Genomic DNA, 19,679 nt, shown 5'->3' with positions numbered 1-19,679 from the left:
GGCTCACGACGGGTGGGGGGCTCGCTGCAACAGTGGCTCGCGGAGGTGCGGCTCGCATATTAGTGGCTCACAGGTGGTGGCTCATAGGCGAGTGCTGGCAGTGACTGTAGCTAGCGGCAGTGGTGGCTCACAGAGGCGGTCTTGGGTCTTCATTTTCATAAATATATACAATCTCTCATTTTCTTGTTGCTAATCTATTTTTCTTTTGTGTTGTGTTTGTATCAAATTGGATCTTCATTACTTGACATGGAAATTTTTTGTTTGAGAATCATTTAAGTAATCATGTGTTATCCAGGTTGATTATATATAATCATATAATATCATTGGTGTACATTAATCTTTGTGTATGCTTGTAGTTATCTTAACTATTGATAGACCCAAAACGGGTATGTTTAAAAATTTATAAATCGCAAGTGCACGAATCGTTCATATAGAATAGTGATCGTGTAAGCAAGGATGTCGAACCCAAAGGAAAGGAGTTGTCTAAAATCGAAAAGAAAACTATTTTAAACCAAAATTAATAAATTATAACCTAGTTCCAAAGATTGATGGGAATAAAAATAAAATAAAAGATAATAATAAAGAAATTAAAGACAATATATATAACATAAATTAATAATTGTAAACAAGATGGTAAAATAAGATTATTAAGGATTAGAATCCACAAAATATAAGTTCAATAATATTTATAAGTACATTAATTCCCAAGTTTTAGTGATAGTTAAAATAAATCAAACTATCATTTTCTAAATAGATTTATAATTTTAAGCACAAATTACTTCTAAAAAGATAAGATTTTTCTTCACTTTTCAAAATTATAATTTCAAAGCATTTAGTGTAAATCAATCTAATGAAATAACAAATAAATCAATGAACATTATTTATAAGGCAAAACATAATATTTTTGTTCTAAGCATGGATGTGTACAATTTAATGACACATCTTACACAAAGAATATTATGTTTTTGCACTAATGAGGAACAAAGTGTAAATATATGCTAACAATCCAAAATACATGATATTTAAGATGAAAGAAGATATTTGAAGAAGAAAATTCCATAAACTTTGTTGCACAAAATGGGAAATCAACATACAAAATAAATACTATCTTGTTACATATTGTTTCATCATCACCTTAATAATCTTAAAAAGATTAGAAACTCATAACTAGAATAGCAAATACACACTAAAAATTACAAACATAAATATGAAAATTTGGAGGAGAAACCCCCAAATTTTTCCTCTAAAAATACATAGAAAATAACCAAAAAGAAGAAGAAGATGAAGAGAATTAAGAGGTTTTGAATGTGTAGAAATTATGGTATAGTAACCTCCCTCCCTAAAATGGACACCCTAAATCCCTTATTTATAGCCAAAAAAATGAGTATTAAAATAATCAATTTAAATTAATTAAATTGATTAAATTAATTTAATTAATTATAATATAGCAAATAGGAGTAAAATATAGAGTGTAATAATGATGTTTTGGGGTAAAATGTGTAGAAAGTTGGATAAAAATGTGGTATTTTTAGACAAAAGATCACAAGGAAACATAATGCATTTGTTGGGCTCAAGAGAAAATTGGGAAAAAAAAGCAGCACTTAGGTGGCTGGGCCAGGTGCTCAGGCGGCTGGGCAGTTGAAGCTACGGTTTGGGCCTGGTAGAGATGGGTCGTGTGAAGAAATTGGTGGAGCTTTGGAGGCTGGCAGCTGGGGTCTCCTGGCACGTGAGAGGCGGCTGGCAGGAGGTTGGGGGAGGCCGAATGTGAAGGAGAAGCTGCTGAATGGCAGCTGGCATTGGCACATGGGAGCTGGGCGTGTGATGCTTCGGGAGTGAGGCGCACGGCTGGGGAAAGAGGCAGCCTGCTGGGCTGGGGATTGCTGAAGAGGCTTCGTGGGCTTCGGTGGCACAGGGAGGCACGGGCCCAGCTGAAGGAGATGGCTGGCGTCTGGGCTAGGCAGGCGGGCCTGGTTGGCTGCTTTTGGTATTTCAAAAATACCGACTTTCTTTACTTTTATAGCTTTATATCTTTTCTTTTCAAAGCCCAAAAATACAATAAATTCCCTACAAAATAAACATAAAATAAATCATAATAAAATATTTTCAACTATAAAATAATACAAATTAATTCTTTGAAAATATTAATTCTAACTTAATTTATATTAACATTTTGTTTCAATAAAACACACATTTTCTTACTTCTAACTAAACACAATAATTTAAATAATTAAACTACAACAAAATAACTATAAAAATACACAAAAATATATAAAATCAAAATAAGACTAATAAATTCAAAATTACTTAAAAAATTAATAAATTAATTAAAAAATCAAGAATTAGGCAACAATTAGCACATAAAAAGTGGTAAAATAACTCTATTTTGTAGAGTTATCAACTATGTTTGCTTTAAGTTTGTTTTCATATATTGTATATATTCGTTCAACTAATCATAGTATTACTTCTAATATTTTCAACAATATTTTTATTTTAAATATATACGTATATATTTATTATTCATTCAAAAATAGTGAGATTTAAAAAAAAAATTGGGCATTTTACCCAAATATTTATTTATAAAAGAAAATTATAATTAATTAAAGGTACTCAACGAGATTTTTTAGGACACGCATTGCGAGCCCTAAAAATGTTCTTTGCGAGTCCTAAAAAGCCTCACTTTTTATGGCTCTCAAATAGAGGGCTCGCCTAAAAGTCATTTTTGTAGTAGTGACATCACGTATTGGGTGCAGTTTTCTTATCTCTGGTCCAAGCACAAGTTAATTAACAATGACCCAAGAGTACAATCTTGTCCCGAGCCCTAACGGTACCCTAGTCACAACCATAATAAATTATATCCATCAATTTCGAATAAATAAAGACTTCAAACCGAGTCCTAGTCTCCGGGACCTCGAATTATACTAAACTGGGTAGTAGAATCATTCCCAAGCCCTTAGGTTTGAGTTCTCGTCACTCAAAACCTACTTTGGCCAATATTCCTAATTTGAGTCGCGGCGCCCCTCCTAGGCGTCGCAGCTCTCCACAAGTCATAGAGTCTAGCCCTCTTTTCACTAGACACAGGTCGCAGTGCAGCCCAGATGGCGCCGCGCGCGATGGCAGTTTAGTGAACAGCCCAGGCTCCTGAGTTCATGAGGGTCGCAACGCTCCAAGAACAGGGCTGCGGTGCGACCCCGTGAACCCAGCCAATTCCTTCAAACTCACCCCAAAACAATACAAAACCCATAATTCAATCCCAAAACATCATCAGTACATCCCAGGCAGCAAAACCCAACTTACAAACGAATCAAAAACTCACCAAAACCATAAAATTCAATCAAGCTTAAGGAACTTAAAAAAAAACAAAATCTCAGAAGTTTAGGAGCTCGAATTACCGCTAATAAATTCGTTTTCTAGCTAAATTCTCAAGCTATCAAGCTTCTAATCTTCCTTAGAATCGTTATGACTCTAACCTTGCTTGAATCCGAGCTCTAAAACTCGAGCTTCCTTCGAAAACGCTAACAAGCGTGAAGAGTAAACGGGAGAGGGAGAACAAGAGTGAGATTGTGTTTTTCCTTAGTCAATGAACTCAGCCGAACCTTTATATACGAACGGTCTCTAATGACCAAAATGCCCCCACTCAACCTACTTCTCCCTCGACATCCCATAAGGGCAAAAATGTCATTTTCACTCTCTAATCCCGCTCTATACCCAAATTTCCCAAATAATTTCGCTAAACTCGGAATAATGTTATTTCTCCCAAAATACGATTCACGCTACAATGAGTCCCGATGACTCTCCATATCACCCAAAATACCCCTTGGCTCGCTTCGAGCCGGGCATTTCTCCCCGCTGTGACTTAACCACTCTTGCTTTCTAAGATCGTCTCGTGCCGAATAACTCAAACATACCCACATAATAATGTGATCTCAATTAATATGTACACACATATATATATATATACAAATATGTCATCAACATGCCAAATTACGAAAATACCCTTCTAGTAAGAAACGAGCCCACATGAATATTTAATGCACCTAAACATGCCAATATAGTCATATTATAATATAACTCACATAATTCATATAATCATGCATATCATCACATAATAATGCAATTAAATCAATTATTGTCATTTTGGCCCCTAATCAAGACACTAAGTCTTATTAGGGAAATTGAAACGTTACAACACTATTTCTTTTATCATTGTTAATGGTGCCCAACATCACCTAATATTGATTAGTGCAATTTAATCCTACGTAATTTAATTTATATGTGTGGGTCGTTCCTAAATTACATCAATATGTGATCAGACCCGATAATAAATTAAACATATAATAGTTTGCCGTGTTGGCTGGTGTTAGCCACCACATGACTCTTAACAATTCTCTTTTTGTGTTTTGAGATACATTCCACATTGGTTTGTGTACATTTTTCTTTTAAAATCTAGTCTTGTGGTAATGTACCGTGTATGTTTATTTATTAGTAAAACATGTATGTATGTGTGTGTTTGATTGATTTATTCTATAATTTAGTAATTTTTTTATCACTCACAAAATGTATGGTAATTTAATTTTAATTTTAAATTTTGATTTATATAATTTTATACTTCTAAGTTTTTGTTGAGTATATGACTATATTTTTTTTTAAAAAAATTATTCTAGTTAACCTTATATCAGTGATTACTAAACTCTGTGACTTTAATAAGATTATTATAATTAACTTTTCTATAAAATTGTAATAAGATTTCAAATATAATTTTAAAATAAATCATAATAATAATTTAATGTTTTCAAATATAAATACATAATATCGTTCAATTATAATTCAATTAAAAAGTAATTTGAGATTTTAATAAAATTCTTACCAAAATGTTTTACTAGAATTTCCAAGGTTATTATTATTTAGTTCGTTTTGACAATCACAAAATCTGCTATGGAATTTTGAAAACACATTTATATCTAGCTAAAATAGTACCAACCCTTTATTTTAAATTTTTAAAGGCCATGGTTAACTAAGACTAATAATCATTAATAAAATTTTAAATGTCCAATATAGTTAGACTTGCATATATAGAGTCAACGACTAATGAATCACATAGATATGATATGAACAACAAAACCCTCCAATACTAATGGGAAAAAAGAAAAAGAAAAAGAAAAACAGCTTCCTTTGCTAGTAACTTTTAATTCAACAATGTTCTCAATGCTCTAGCACTAGACCACACAGCCTTTAGCAGTCACTGTCTTATTTCTAGTTTCTTAATTCTTATAAAAATTTTTGTTTTAACGGTTTTTTACTTGTTTAATGTTAACTTTAACGGAATATTTTTATATTTAACAGAATATTTTTATATTTAACGGTAGTTTGTAAACACTTAAATTTAAATAAAATAACATAAATAATTAAAAAAATTTAAAATAAGATATTTTATAATGATAATTATTTAAAAATAATAAATAATTAAAATAGAATATTTTAAAGATATTTTACAATGATAATTATTTCAAAATAATAGATAATTAAACAAATCAAAATATGATATTTTTAAGATATTTTATAATGATAATTATTTAAAAATAATAAAATCATGCATTGTATAACTTACATAAAATTTAATTAAACTTAAACTCACTTATTAGAATAATATCATATTAAACATATAATATAATCTACTGTTAATTAGCAACAAATTATTTAAAAAAAAAACTAGCAAGAAATTTAAATTTAAAATCCACGTATAATATTTAATATTACATTAAACATATAATATAGAGTTTATACCTTTTTGGACCCTGTGTTTTGACAAATTACTTTTTGGACCCTATGTTTTATAAATGGTTAAAATAGAACCTTAAACTCAATTTTGATGAAGAAAAAATTGAATATAACAACACAGTTTTTAAGCATAATGATTTTATTTTTATTCTGAATTGTTAGTTTGGTAAATTATTTATGATTTTAGTTGAGAAAACATTGATGAAAATTGGGTTTAGGATTCTATTTTAACTATTTTACAAAACATAGGGTCCAAAAAGTAATTTGTCAAAACATAAGGTCTAAACAGGTAATAGGACAAAACACAGGATCCAAAAAAGTATAAATCCTATAATATATAATTTCTTATTATCACTCCCAAATTCAAAAACTAAAACAAACATAAACTTAAACAAAAAAAAAATTAAAACCAATTAATATTAATATAATTTTAATAAAAATAATTAATAAATTTTATAAATAAAACTAAATAAACATGTATGTATATTGCACGTTGATTCTATTTAGTATAATTCTAAAATTAAAAAAAAAAGTATATATTATTCAATATTTTGTTAAATCATCCCGTCTATATTTTATTCATTAATTTATTAATACAAGAGAATATAAAAAGGGTGTAAAATAAAGTATATTTATCATTTCTCAAAAATTAATTAACAGTTTTCATTCACTGCATTGACTTTGAGCGAAACCAATTATATATGCATCGATCCCTTCAGGGGCGGAGCCAAGTGGGGGCATGTGGGGGCACGTGCCCCCAGTCTTATTTATCTGTTTTTTTTATATATATATAATTTTTTTAATATAAAACTTAAAATTGGTAAACCCTCCCATTTGTCTTTCACTTTCTTGATCTTTGTGCTTGTTCTCAGCACTGTGAAGTTAAGGTAAAAAAAAAAAGAGCTTAAAAGCTTTGTTTTCTTCACGTATAAGTTTGATTTTGTTTTGATATTTAATTTGATTATCTTTCTAATTTATTTTTGCTTTTATTGTTTAGAAAAAATTTCAGATTGTATATGGAGATGGTGGTTCAACAAGAAAGGGAATACAAGTAAAATCTATCAAATATGTATTCTTGTAAGTATTCAAATGATTTGGGTTTCTCTGTTTTTTAAACTTGTTTTTTTGGGTCTTTTTTTGTATTGGGTCTCTCTCTCTCTTCTTTTTGTTTCTGGTTTTGAGTTGATCAAACCAAGTTTTTATCTTTTTAAGTTTGTTCTTGATTTTGGTTGTCTTAAAAATTGTCTTTTTGCTCAACTTAACTGTAACCTGCTGCAGATTTTTCAAGCAAAAAATTAGCTTTCATTCCAAGTATATATTTTTTAAGGATTACTTTTTAAATGAATATATAAATAGTGGTGTTAAATCTAACTTTACTGTTGTGATTGTACATTTTCGGCAGATAATTATTTTAAGGACTAGTGATATTATGCTTCCAATGTTTGTATTAGTAAATAGCATTAAACAACATAATCAGGTTCAGGGGAACCAAATACAACACTGAATTGTTGAGAATTAGTGCTTGCTGAGTTTTTTATTGGTAAAATCAATGATAGTGTTTAATTATGCTGAAAGAATTTATGATATACTACTATATATCATATATGCTTCTAGTGATGATTTCTCTATTTGTATATTGGTATGAAAGTGCATGACATATTGCACTTTTATTTTTATTATATCTTTACTAAGTTTGACATAATTTTTTTAAATACAGATATGGATAAAGATTTGAAAAGAAAATTAGAGCTTCCATTTTTTGGAAGAAAAAAAGCAAACAATGATGCAAATGCAAAGACAAGTAAAGAAGAATTCAATCTTGGAGATCTTCCTACTGATCTAGGTTTAAGGATCCCAATTTTGGATTATAATCCAAATATTCGAGACCAAGTTAGAAGACATTATATGCAAATGGGTCCTTGTCAACCTCGACATCATGATTTTCCCAAGAAAAAATGTGGACAAGCATTTAGAATATTTAATCCTGATTGGTTTGATGATTATAATTGGTTGGAATATAGCATAGAAAAAGATGCTGTATTTTGTTTGTGGTGTTATCTTTTCAGACCAACCGGTGGTAAAAAGTTGGGCAACCAATCTTTTGTTATTGAAGGGTTTTCAAATTGGAGAAAGATAGAAAGATTGAGTACTCATGTTGGACATGTTGGTAGCAAGCACAACCAAGCTCGTAGAAACTGTGAAGCCTTGATGAACCAAAAGCAACATATTGAAACTATTATTTCTAAGCAGTCAAGTCAAGTTAAAAAAGAATATCGAACCCGGTTGGAAACATCTGTGATGTGTGTACGGTATCTTTTACGACAAGGACTTGCCTTTCGTGGCCATGATGAATCTCTAGACTCAACAAATCAGGGTAACTTCCTAGAGCTTTTACGATTTGCAGCTTATTTTAATGATGATGTTAGAATTGCTACACTAAAAAATGCTCCTGAAAATCTGAAATTAACATCACCCGATATTCAGAAAGACATCAGTAATGCTGCCGCAGTTGAAACTACCAATATTATTATCAAAGATATTGGAGATTCTCTTTTCTCTATTTTAGTTGATGAATCTCGTGATATATCAACAAAGGAGCAAATGGCTATTGTGTTGCGCTATGTGGACAAGAATGGTCATGTGATTGAACGCTTTATAGGCATTGAACATGTTCCTAACACTACTGCTTTGTCTCTTAAGGCTGCAATTGATAAACTATTTTCAAGATATGGGTTGAGTATATCAAGACTAAGAGGACAAGGTTATGATGGAGCAAGTAATATGCAAGGTGAGTTCAACGGTCTTAAAGCACTTATTTTGAAGGAAAATCCTTGTGCTTTTTACATTCATTGTTTTGCACATCAACTTCAATTAGCGCTTGTAGCTGTGGCCAGAAGACATATTCAGATTGATTCACTATTTTTTTTTCTTCTAGTGTGGTGAATGTTGTTAGTGGGTCATCTAAGCGTTGTGATATTCTTCAAGATAATCAGATTAAAATAGTTGCGGAAGCACTTGAAAATGGTGAGATTTCAAGGGGACGTGGTTTGAATCAAAATACTTCTCTTAAACGCTCTGGAGACACACGTTGGGGTTCACATTATGGTACGTTAATGAGCTTGATTACTATGTTTTCATCTACAATTAAAGTTATTGAAACAATTGTTGAAGATGGATCAAGTGAACAAAGATTTGAAGCAAAGAATTTGTTGGAAACGATGCAATCATTTGATTTTATATTTAGTCTCCATTTAATGAGAACCATATTGGGTGTTACAAATGAGTTGTCAAGAGCACTACAAAGGGAGGATCAAGATATTTTAAATGCCATGTGCTTAGTTAAGATATGCAAGCAACAATTATAAAACATGCGGGAGAATGGGTGGGATTATCTGCTTGATAAAGTCTCTTCATTTTGCAAAAAGAACGACATTAATATTCCCAAGATGGATGATATTTGGACACCTCGAGGTAGATCACGACGCAAATCTCATGAAATTACAAACTTGCATTTCTTTCGTGTGGAGCTATTTTATTCAGTGATTGATATGCAACTTCAAGAGCTAAATAATCGTTTCAATGAGGTGAATACTGAATTGCTTGTATGCATGTCATGTTTGTCTCCTATTGATTTATTCTATGCTTTTGACAAAGAAAAATTAATTCGATTTGCCGAGTTTTATCCAGATGATTTTTCTGCTTTTGAAATCTTGGCACTAGATGATCAACTTGAGACTTACATTGTTGATATGTGCACAAGTAAAGAGTTTGGAGATTTGAAAGGCATTGGTGATCTCACAAAAAAAATGGTTGAAACAAGAAAGAATAGGGTATATTCTTTGGTTTATCGTTTGTTAAATTTAGCGTTGGTATTGCCTGTTGCTACAGCTACAGTTGAGAGATCATTTTCTGCCATGAATATTGTGAAGAACAAGTTACGCAACCGAATGGGAGATCAATTGATAAATGATAGTTTGGTTGTATACATCGAGAAAGAAATTTGTGATGCTATAGATAATGAAACTATTATGCTACGCTTTCAAAATATGAAAACTAGACGAGGAGAGTTGTAATTTTTTATTTTGCTAGAATGATAATTGTAATTGACTTTATATTTAATGTATTATTTTTATGTGCCCCCACTGCAATTGAATCCTGGCTCCGCCACTGGATCCCTTGGTCGAACCTAGCTAGCTATAGAGCCTCCTACAATGGTTATAAGTACTATTTTTGACTTTAAGAAGGATATATATAATTGGCTATAGTGAAATTCCTTGAAATAATCATTTTGCCAAATTAAAGACTAAATTAATGATTTCACTAGCCTAAAACTAAAAGACAAGACGTACCATCATATTTATGCTGTTTGTTTAGCATATGAGCACTGGTATATACACTCAAATTATTCAATAAAATATTATACTAATTAGTGTGTTATTATTTTTTTAAATAGTAAATCTTGTTTAAAATAAATACGAATGGTGAAAAAAATTATCACATCAATTATTGTAATATTTTAAGGGTTTATATTTTTTTAGATCTTGTGTTTTGACTCATTATTTATTTGGACTTTGTGATTTGATAAATTATTTTTTGAACTCTGTATTTTGTAAAATTATTCAAATAGGTCCCTAAACTTGATTTTGATGAACAAAAAATTGAGTATAACAACACAGTTCTTAGGCAGAATGACTATATTGTTGTTCTGAGTTGTTAGTTTGATGAATTATTTGTGATTTTAGTTCAAAAAACTTTGATCAAAATCGTGTTTAGGGGTCTATTTGAACTATTTTAGAAAACACAGGGTCCAAAAAGTCATTTGTCAAAACACATGATCTAAACAGGTAATGAGACAAAACAGAAAATCCAAAAAATATAAACCCATATTTTAATATACATATCATTACTTAACAACACATTTCTACAATTTATAAAATAAGAATGAGCATGTCTCTATATATTACAACCTAATTAAAATAAGGGTATAAGTACCCGCTTACACTCATAATTTCATTAGTAAATTACATTTTTTTTTTGTATTTTACCAAAAGTATAATATATTTATTTAAACAAATTTTTCGTTAAATTAATAATTACTAAAAATAAAAACATGCTCACAAACTATAAAGTTAGGGTAAATAACTATTTTGGACTATGTGTTTTGTAAAAATTACCGATCAAACTCTGTGTTTTGTTAAACGATAATTTGGACCTTGTATTTTGCAAAATATAATGATATAATACTCTGAACCCGATTTTGGTCAAACTTTTTTTAAATATGATTGAATACCCCTATATTTTATAAATTTATTAAATTAAAAAAATAAATAAAAATAAAGAAATATATTTAAATAATTAAATAATATTAAAGCATGATTAAAAAATCAAAATTTAAACGAAAATCTATGCTTAATAAAAATAAAACACAAAATTAAGTCCAGATTAAACTAAAATTTATTTCTTCTGCATGTTCTTCATCATTTATCTAACCCAGATTCCATCGACAACACAAATTTTTCACATTTTCCTATAAACTTTTCCAAGATTTTATACATCCATCATCATAAATCATAAAATCCCAAACTTACCATTGTTCTTCGCAAACAAACTCATCATAAACAAAAATCAACTCAAATGTATGAAAAAAAAATATTCAAAATAATATCACAACTCAACAAAACAAATCAGCCCAAATTTTTACCTAAATACACAATAAACTTATATTTAACAAATTCAAATCTCAAACACACTTGAAGTGCTCAAATTTAAATTCATTCTAGATTTACAAACAAAATTTTCTAAACAAAATCCAAAACACACAAAAATTTCATTCACCAATTTTACCTTAGAATCATTATTTTCATAAAACATAAGCTCAAACACAGTCACATTTTCCCTTTGCAGCGAAGCACAACCTTGTTTGAAGTCAACTCATCCCTGTCGGAAAGCCCCCTCCTTGACCTCTTGCACCGTTGAAGCCATTCTTAATGTCGTCGAAGCTCAGATTTGTCGTGTTGTTTAGATTCCAAGTCAAAGCCTCTCTGATCTTTGCAGCTACGCCGTTTCAGCCGAGCTTCCAACATTGTCCTCATCGTCGACGAAGATCAAAGCTCGCCGAAGATCAGCTCCAAGCCAACCAGGTGGAAGCCACTCCCGAAGACTCAAGCTCGTCCTCAACGACGTTCCAGTCTAGCCTCCTAGCCCAAATCTAGCACCTTTGTCGATCACTGAAGTGCCTCCAAGCCAAAATCTAGCACATTCGTCGATCACTGAAGCACCTCCAAGCCTCTTGCCTCCAGCCGCCTAGACATCACCATAGACGAAGAAGAAATAATAGATGAAGAAGAAGAGTCCCTATTTAGATTTAGGTTTAGGTTTAGGTTTGATTTAGATTTATTTTATTTACATATTATTTTTATAAGTAAAATATATTTCATTATTTTTATTTACCCTTCTATTTATTTTATTTTATTTTTTATTAATTAATTTTTATAAGTAAGGGTATTTTGGTCATATTCAAAAAAAGTTTGACCAAAATCGGACCTGGGGTATTATTTTGTTCCATTTTGCAAAACATAAGGTACAAATTGTCATTTAACAAAACACATGGTACGATCAGTAACTTTTACAAAATACAGGATCCAAAATGGTATTTACCCATAAAGTTAATGGAAACAATACAGTAATACAATCGTAACTAAAATGATTGTGTCTTGTAGAAGCAACTCCAAAACAGGGCCGGCCTAAGGTTTTTTGGGGCCTTAGGCAAAATTTTAAAATGGGGTCTTCGATGAAGAAGAAAAAAACTATATTTTTTATATTAATATATCATCCAAATTTAAATAAAATTTTTACACCCACATAATAAAGTCAAATATTCTAAATAAAAGTACTACAAATTTATTATTCAAAATTGTAGATGAATTCTCCAATAAGCAAATTTTATTCTCCAACTTTTTCACAATGAACAATCTCCAAGTCATAGAACCTAACAAGAATATCGATTAACAAAATGATTAAAAAAGAATAAACAATAATAATTGATTCATTTAAAAATTTATCTTTCTTGCTTTTTGGGATGCAAATTTGTTAATCAAATCATTGTATTCAAGTTTATCTAGTAAATTATGCTCAATAGACAACATTGCAAACTCACTCAATCGCTCTTGCAACATAGTTGATCTTAAATAAGATTTTATCAATTTCAATTTCGAAAAACTTCTCTCTGCTGAAGCAACTGTTACAGGAATAGTTATCAATAATCTATAAGCAATGTATGCATTTGGAAATGAATCAATCTTTTTATGTAATCAAGTATTTCAATTGAACTGCTATTTTCATTTGGAAAAATTTCTCTCAACACTTTTAATTCCGAAAACAAATCTAAACCATCAATATAAGAAAATCCATTATATTTTAAAACATTTTCGAGATTTAAAGAATGATATTTTAAATCATCTTCATTCAATGCTTTTAGTTTCTTCAAATTGAATAAAAATCCAAAAATGTTTGCATACACTTGAAATTGTTCAAATCTATTTCTAAGTGAACAAACAATTTGAACAATCATGAAAAGAAAATAGTCAATCTGAAATGATTCTTCAGCAGATTTTACTATATCATCATCATCATCATCATCATCATCATCATCATCATCAATTATTTCATCAATTTTTTTTCCTACGAATTACACGTTTTTCACATAATTTAGGCTCAATTTCCATCTCATTTGCAATTTTTTTAGCTGAAATCATAGCAGAAACAAATTCATCTTTCCTATAATTTTCAAAATAAAAAAGAAGACCATCTAATTGATTTATAGCATTGTCAATATCCATATTTTTACATTGTAAATTTTTAATAATTGAATTGACAGCAAACAAAATATCAAACCAAATAGTCATGCCTAACAAAAATTCAAAATTCTCTAATTCATAGGTTGCTAGACATTTAGCTTCACTCTTTATTTTAGGATCATCACTTGTTTCTGCTAGTTCAAGCAAAGCATCTCTTATTTTTGGAGTTTGAAATCTAATTGCCTCAACACTTTCAATACGACTTTCCCAACGAGTTTGAGACAATGATTTCACAATTAAAGTAGATATATTATTTTTCAAAATTGTCCATCACTTAGGTGAAGAAGAGAATAATGAATATATACATTGTAAAACACCAAAAAATGATACAGCTTTAACACAAGAATTAGCAACATCACAAAGTACTAAATTAAGATTATGACAACCACAAGGTGTATATAATGCTCTAGGATTTAACTCTAATAATCTCTTTTGTACACCTTGGTGCTTTCCTTTCATGTTAGATCCATTATCATATCCTTGTCCTCTTATGTCATTAATGTCAAGTTTCAAATTTTCAATTTCTTTTGTGAGTTCACTAAAAAGTCATTTTCCAGAAGTATCATCCACTTTTAAAAATCCCAAAATATATTCTTCCACTCATATTGGACTAGTTGAGATATCTACACACCTCAATATAAGAGACATTTGTTCTTGATGACTTAAATCAGGAGTACAATCAAGTATAACTGAAAAATATTTTGCCTCTTTGACTTTTTTCAAAATTGTATTTTTCACTTGACTCGCTAATAATTGAATCAACTCATTTTGAATACGTCGAACATGTTCTTGCATAATTCGATCAAATTCAGCAATCATTTCAATTAAACTAAAAAAATTTCCATTGTTCTCTTGGTAGATCTTTTCATTATTTCCACGAAATGCCAAATTATTTTTAGCTAGACTTTTTACAATATAAATTATTCTTACTAAAACATTCCTCGAATGTTCCTTCTCCTTATTAATTCATTCTTGCACACTTTTATCTATTGTTTTATTATTTGCAAGTCTCAATTCTAAATCAATCCAAGCATTCATGTTAACAATATGCTCATTACTTGTTTCATGTGTTTTAAGCCTAGCACCAAGATTTTTCCATTCCTCAATTCCTTCATTGCCTAATTAATTATTATTAGTAGAATTAGAATGAAATAATTTACAACAAAAACAATACACCTTGTCAAAATCCTTAGAATATACCAACCATCTTCTCTCATATGTGTAACGACCCAAAATTCGCTAATAAGGCTTAAGGGCCTTGATTAGTGTGCCGGGAGAGAATAAATGGGATTAGAGTGGATAGTATTTATTTGAATGTGATATTATGTGATTAATAGTGCTTAAATGGTATTTTATGATAATTGATGATATTATGTGATAATATGTAATAAATATATTGTATATGTGGGAACCACATTATTATGTGGATAAATCTGTAGCCGGCGACTCGAGGCGATCCTAGGGCTAGATAGCGGGAAAATTCACAACGGGGCATTATAATTGACTTTGGACAAGTCAGGGGTATTTTAGGTATCGGGTAGTGATTTAGACTATCGGGTGATGGAAATAAATATATGGAGATATATTTGAGGTTAGAGAGTTTAGGCGGGAATATTGGGGAAATTTACTATTTTGCCCTCGGGGATGTCTCCGGTACCCCGAGCTTTGGGATTAGTCTAATAACCTAAGGATATACTTGGAAAGACTTAGAAAATACTAGACAAAAAGTGTAAACCGACCCTCTCAGCCTTCTCTCTCTTCTCTCTCTTAAGGAAGAAGAACAACTCTGAATTTTCAAGAGAATCAAGCTGAATATTTGGGAATTGAAGGGAATAATCTGGAGGATTAGCTCAGGAATTGATCAAGGATTGAAATAGAGCCAAGGTAAGCTTTGAATTTTCGTTTCTATGGTTGGGAATTTTGAGAAAATGGCTGAGTTTTTAATGGTTGTGGTTTTGGTATTCAAGGTTGGATTTGAGGCTGGAATCTTTGAAGTTAGGTCAGGGAACTCTTGGAGAACTAATTCTGCAGCTGAGGTAAGCTTTAATCCAAGGTTTGATGGTTGAATTCTAGTATCTCTATGGCTGGTTTTGTGTTCTTGGGTTAGAATGTTTCAGTAATTGAAATGGGTTTTGATGGGTTTCTGGCCTAGGATTCGGCTGGGTTGAGTTGTTGTAATCTTGTGGGATGTTTGTGGATAGTTGAGTTGAGGATTTGGGGTGGTTTTGAGTGAGCTTGCATGAGGTTTGAAAGTTAAAAATGGTGATTTTTCTGGGTTCGAATGGTCGGGCCGCGGCATGGTTCTTGGTGAGCCGCGACCCTTGGAAGTTGAGTTGTGCTGAGGAATGTCGCGGCCCTTACCTGTTTTTGTGCCTTAAGAGGGCTCTGTTTGGGGCCATTCCGCGGCATGGATGGCCTATGCGGGGGCCCTTAAGGGATTTTGGGATTTTGAGATTTTAGGCTTGGGAATTTAGCCTAGGGTGCTCGGGATTGAATCTTTTACCATATTTGGTGAAGTTCAATGTTCTGAGGACCGGAACTTGGTTTAAAAACTCATTTAAGATTGTTAATGGTATCCTTCATCATGGTTGTGACTAGGTGCTAAGCTAGGGCTCGGGGATCGGATCGCGCTCAAGGAGTATCGCCCGTAACTAATTCATCTAAAAGCCAAAGGTAAGAAAACTACACCCGGTTGAATATTTGAATGGGACTAAGGGCTCCCTCATATATATGATTGAAAGAATGGTATTATGCCATGTAAATTGTAAACCAACGGCCTAAGTGTGCCACGGTTAACTTGTGCAATTGGCACGGCTTGGACACTGGTATCCGATGACAGCTTATTATGCACTGAGCTCGGTTTAAGCGGGCCGAAGTCAGTGGGTTAAACAGAGGGTGCGACCTAAGGTGTCGGCCTTAGTATTTGTGTTAATTGATTATTATATTTGGCTATGAATGTGATTAATGAGAGTGTTGAATAATCTAACTATAGATGAAGTTATTTGTACCTTGCAGTATGCTTATATCCTATGGATTGAATATTTGAACATGCTTACTAGAATGTTTGTTTGATAATATTGTATATGTTGTGTATGATGTTTTCTTGCTAGGCCTTGGCTCACGGGTGCTGCATGGTGCAGGTAAAGGCAAGGGCAAGATTGATCAACCCTGATTGGAGAGCTCTGCAGGGTGACTGTACATGTCAGGCCGCTCAGCCGCCACGGTTGAGGAGATTACAGGGATGAGAGGACCAGAACCTTGTATTTTGCCTTAGTATGGCTAATGGTTACTCTTAACTATTGAATTTTGTAAACCAACTTTTAAACGTTGTATTTTTTAAGATCCCTTCTGTAAAAAATTTATAATCTATAAAATGTTTCTTTTGCGGCCAAAATGTCTTTTAGCCCTAGAACACTTTAGCTAATGACCGTTTTGATTAAACGACTTGATTAGCAAGTCTCACACCTTTATAAACATACAGTGTAGCGGTCTTAGCTATCCAGGGCATTACAATATGTTTCTCCATTAGATAATTTTCTCATGTAATAAAAAGTGGAAAAATGCCTAGAATTTTCATCTTTTGGAAAAATTATATCATTTATTCTAATTGGACATTTTTCTACTAACAAATCTCTTAATTTAGTATCAATAATTTTCCACTATCCGGGATCATAAATATTATAAAAAACATTACTACTCAAATTATCATGAACATCTTTTCTATCTATATCAACTTCATTTTCATTAATATTTTCTTGACCATCTTCATTAACAATTACATCATCATTCTCATTCTCTAAGTTCTTTTCTACCATATTTTCCTCATCCTCTAGTGATTTCAAATTATTTTTTTCAATTGTTTCACTACTCGAATTCAATGCATCATTCTTGCTACTTAAAATAAATTTATCAAGAGTTCCTTTTTGTGATTGAACTAAACTTTCTATTCTTTTTTCTTTTTTAATTTCTCACATCCTGAAGCATATTTTTTATTAGATATATTGTTTCTGACTCTAAAACTATTACATAGAATAAGTAAACTAGCAAACAAATCAAAATAATATAACAAGATAGAAATAACAAAACAACAATAATAAAAATATAAAATATTATTTGAAAAATATTATAAACAAATGAGTAAGAATGATATAACCTGGAGGCTGGAGATTTTTTCTTTCTAGCAAAATTATGAAGAAAGATTTTGATTCTTGAATCCAAATGCTTAAAGAAAGAATGCATATGAGAGAATTTCACTTTTAGAGAATAAGAGAAATAAAATAATGTATTATGAAAATTGTAATAGGAATATATATATACACAAATATTTTAAGGGTATATTAATAAAATTAAATCTATCAATTATCAAACTAACGGTATAATTTGAAACGTCAACCTATAATTAATGAAAATTTATATTAACAAGAAAAAAATAACATTAGAATATATATTGTTATTACATTGGAAATGAAAAATAAAATAAATTAAAGTCAAAAGAAGTTAATTAGTACTTATTTTTTCTCATTAAACCGTATAACTCATGATTCACCACTTTAAAGTTTAAAAAATATTTTTTAAAAAAAATTCAAGAGTTAAATGTACAATAAATATCTTAAATTGAAATATATTTAATATATATATATATATATATATATATAAAAGATGGTATAGAAAAATGGACCTCTAGGCAGCTCCCTCACTAGCCTTAAGGTGAGGTTGGCTCTACTCCAAAACATATTCCATTCCTTGTGATTTCTATTTATTTAGATATGTTTGTCTAAAATAGCTAAAAGAAAATTTAGATAACAATTTTTGCAACTTAATTCCAATTATATCTCTTATTTTAACTAACACTGGTTGATTTATTAACTATTTTTACAAATTTAAATTTCTATTTATTGTTAAGTAATTTATTCAAATAGACAAAATGATTAAAAAAAACTATTAAAAAAATTGAAGAGTTTTCCACAATTGGCTAGCTCTTTTGACATTCATTTTTTTTTTTTTTGAGAGTGAATATACCGACTAGCTAATAAAACCCCACTTACTCTTATTATTATTATTATTTTAAAAAAAAAAAGTACATACCCTTATTATTATGAGAAAATTACATCTTTTATGGTTTTTTTTAACAAGTAAAATTATGGCTTTTTTTTTCTTCAAAAGAACTTATTTTATTGCTTTTTAAAAAAAATCAATTTTATGGATTTAGTTTCCCCTATTTTTTTGTATAAAAAATAGTTTATGTCATAGTTTTACTCTTGATTAAGTTTATTTAAATTAGAAGAATATTTTAGTAATTTAAGTATTTTTTATTTAATTATTTTTATATTAGTTTCATTATACAATATTGACTTAGTATTTTAAAAAGGAAATTTAATATATTTTAATTTTTTTACATTTTTTAATGTTTATTTTTCATAATTTAATATTAAAATTTAAAATTACAAATACATTTTTAGTTTACTATTTTTAGTTTTTATCTCTTCAACTTCTCTTTTCGTTGACTTCTTATTTCTCCTCCCTCTTAGTCAAATTTTTTTGGAGAAATTTTCTTATTAAGTTGCCTCCACTTCAACTCAAAATATTTTATTATTTATTATCATTTTTTATTATTATACTTATTTTTTTAATATACATAAAAAAATAATCAAATCAATTTTTATGTTCTAACTTTTTTTTTTACATTATTTTAAAGATCATGATTATTTTTTTCATTATTTGGGTTAAGTAACTAATAACAATCACGTTTTCATATATGATTTTTTTTTTCAAATTTGGATGTTCCCATTAGAGTAACCAGGTACTCATTCATGTTTTCATATCAGATATTTTTTTAAAAAAAATTTGAATGTTTACATCAGATAACTGGTTACCCAAATTTAGATATTCCTATCAAGGTTACTAGTTACCCATTCAAGTTTTCATATCTATTTTTTTTCTTCTAAATTTGGATGTTCCCACTAGGGCACCTGGTTATTTTCATCGAATTTTTTTCTTCTTCAGATTTGAATGTTCCCATCATGGTAACTGGTTACCCATTCACATTTT

At 30.2% G+C, this 19,679-nt stretch overlaps 2 protein-coding genes across 2 annotated transcripts; one reads left to right on the top strand and one right to left on the bottom strand.

The window, feature by feature from the left end:
• Positions 1-7,494: 7,494 nt before the first annotated feature.
• Positions 7,495-9,140, top strand: LOC133791557 (uncharacterized). Its single transcript, XM_062229478.1, has 2 exons — positions 7,495-8,563; positions 8,761-9,140. Exons 1-2 carry the CDS (start codon positions 7,495-7,497, stop codon positions 9,138-9,140), a joined length of 1,449 nt encoding a protein of 482 aa, XP_062085462.1.
• A 3,577-nt stretch (positions 9,141-12,717) lies between these two features.
• LOC133791556 (uncharacterized) lies at positions 12,718-17,446 on the bottom strand. Its single transcript, XM_062229477.1, has 8 exons — positions 17,326-17,446; positions 14,612-14,749; positions 14,263-14,530; positions 13,937-14,169; positions 13,467-13,519; positions 13,293-13,363; positions 12,932-13,012; positions 12,718-12,763 (listed from the first exon to the last, which is right to left on the bottom strand). Exons 1-8 carry the CDS (start codon positions 17,444-17,446, stop codon positions 12,718-12,720), a joined length of 1,011 nt encoding a protein of 336 aa, XP_062085461.1.
• Between the last annotated feature and the right edge of the window lie 2,233 nt (positions 17,447-19,679).

Source organism: Humulus lupulus, chromosome 7 (genome assembly GCF_963169125.1).
Source record: "Humulus lupulus chromosome 7, drHumLupu1.1, whole genome shotgun sequence".
In the NCBI taxonomy this organism is placed as follows: Eukaryota; Viridiplantae; Streptophyta; class Magnoliopsida; order Rosales; family Cannabaceae; genus Humulus; species Humulus lupulus.
This window is presented reverse-complemented; position numbering and strand designations above follow the sequence as displayed.

Bases quoted from the DNA above. Each gene is read 5' to 3' on its own strand.
- LOC133791557 (XM_062229478.1), top strand. From the start codon at position 7,495: ATGGATAAAGATTTGAAAAGAAAATTAGAGCTTCCATTTTTTGGAAGA. The intron at 8,564-8,760 runs GTGAGTTCAACG...ATATTCTTCAAG, and splicing joins TGGAGCAAGTAATATGCAAG to ATAATCAGATTAAAATAGTT.
- LOC133791556 (XM_062229477.1), bottom strand. From the start codon at position 17,446: ATGGTAGAAAAGAACTTAGAGAATGAGAATGATGATGTAATTGTTAAT. The intron at 14,750-17,325 runs GTAATGTTTTTT...ATAATTAATTAG, and splicing joins TGTTCATGATAATTTGAGTA to GCAATGAAGGAATTGAGGAA. The intron at 14,531-14,611 runs GTGTGCAAGAAT...TAAAAAGTCTAG, and splicing joins TAATAAAACAATAGATAAAA to CTAAAAATAATTTGGCATTT.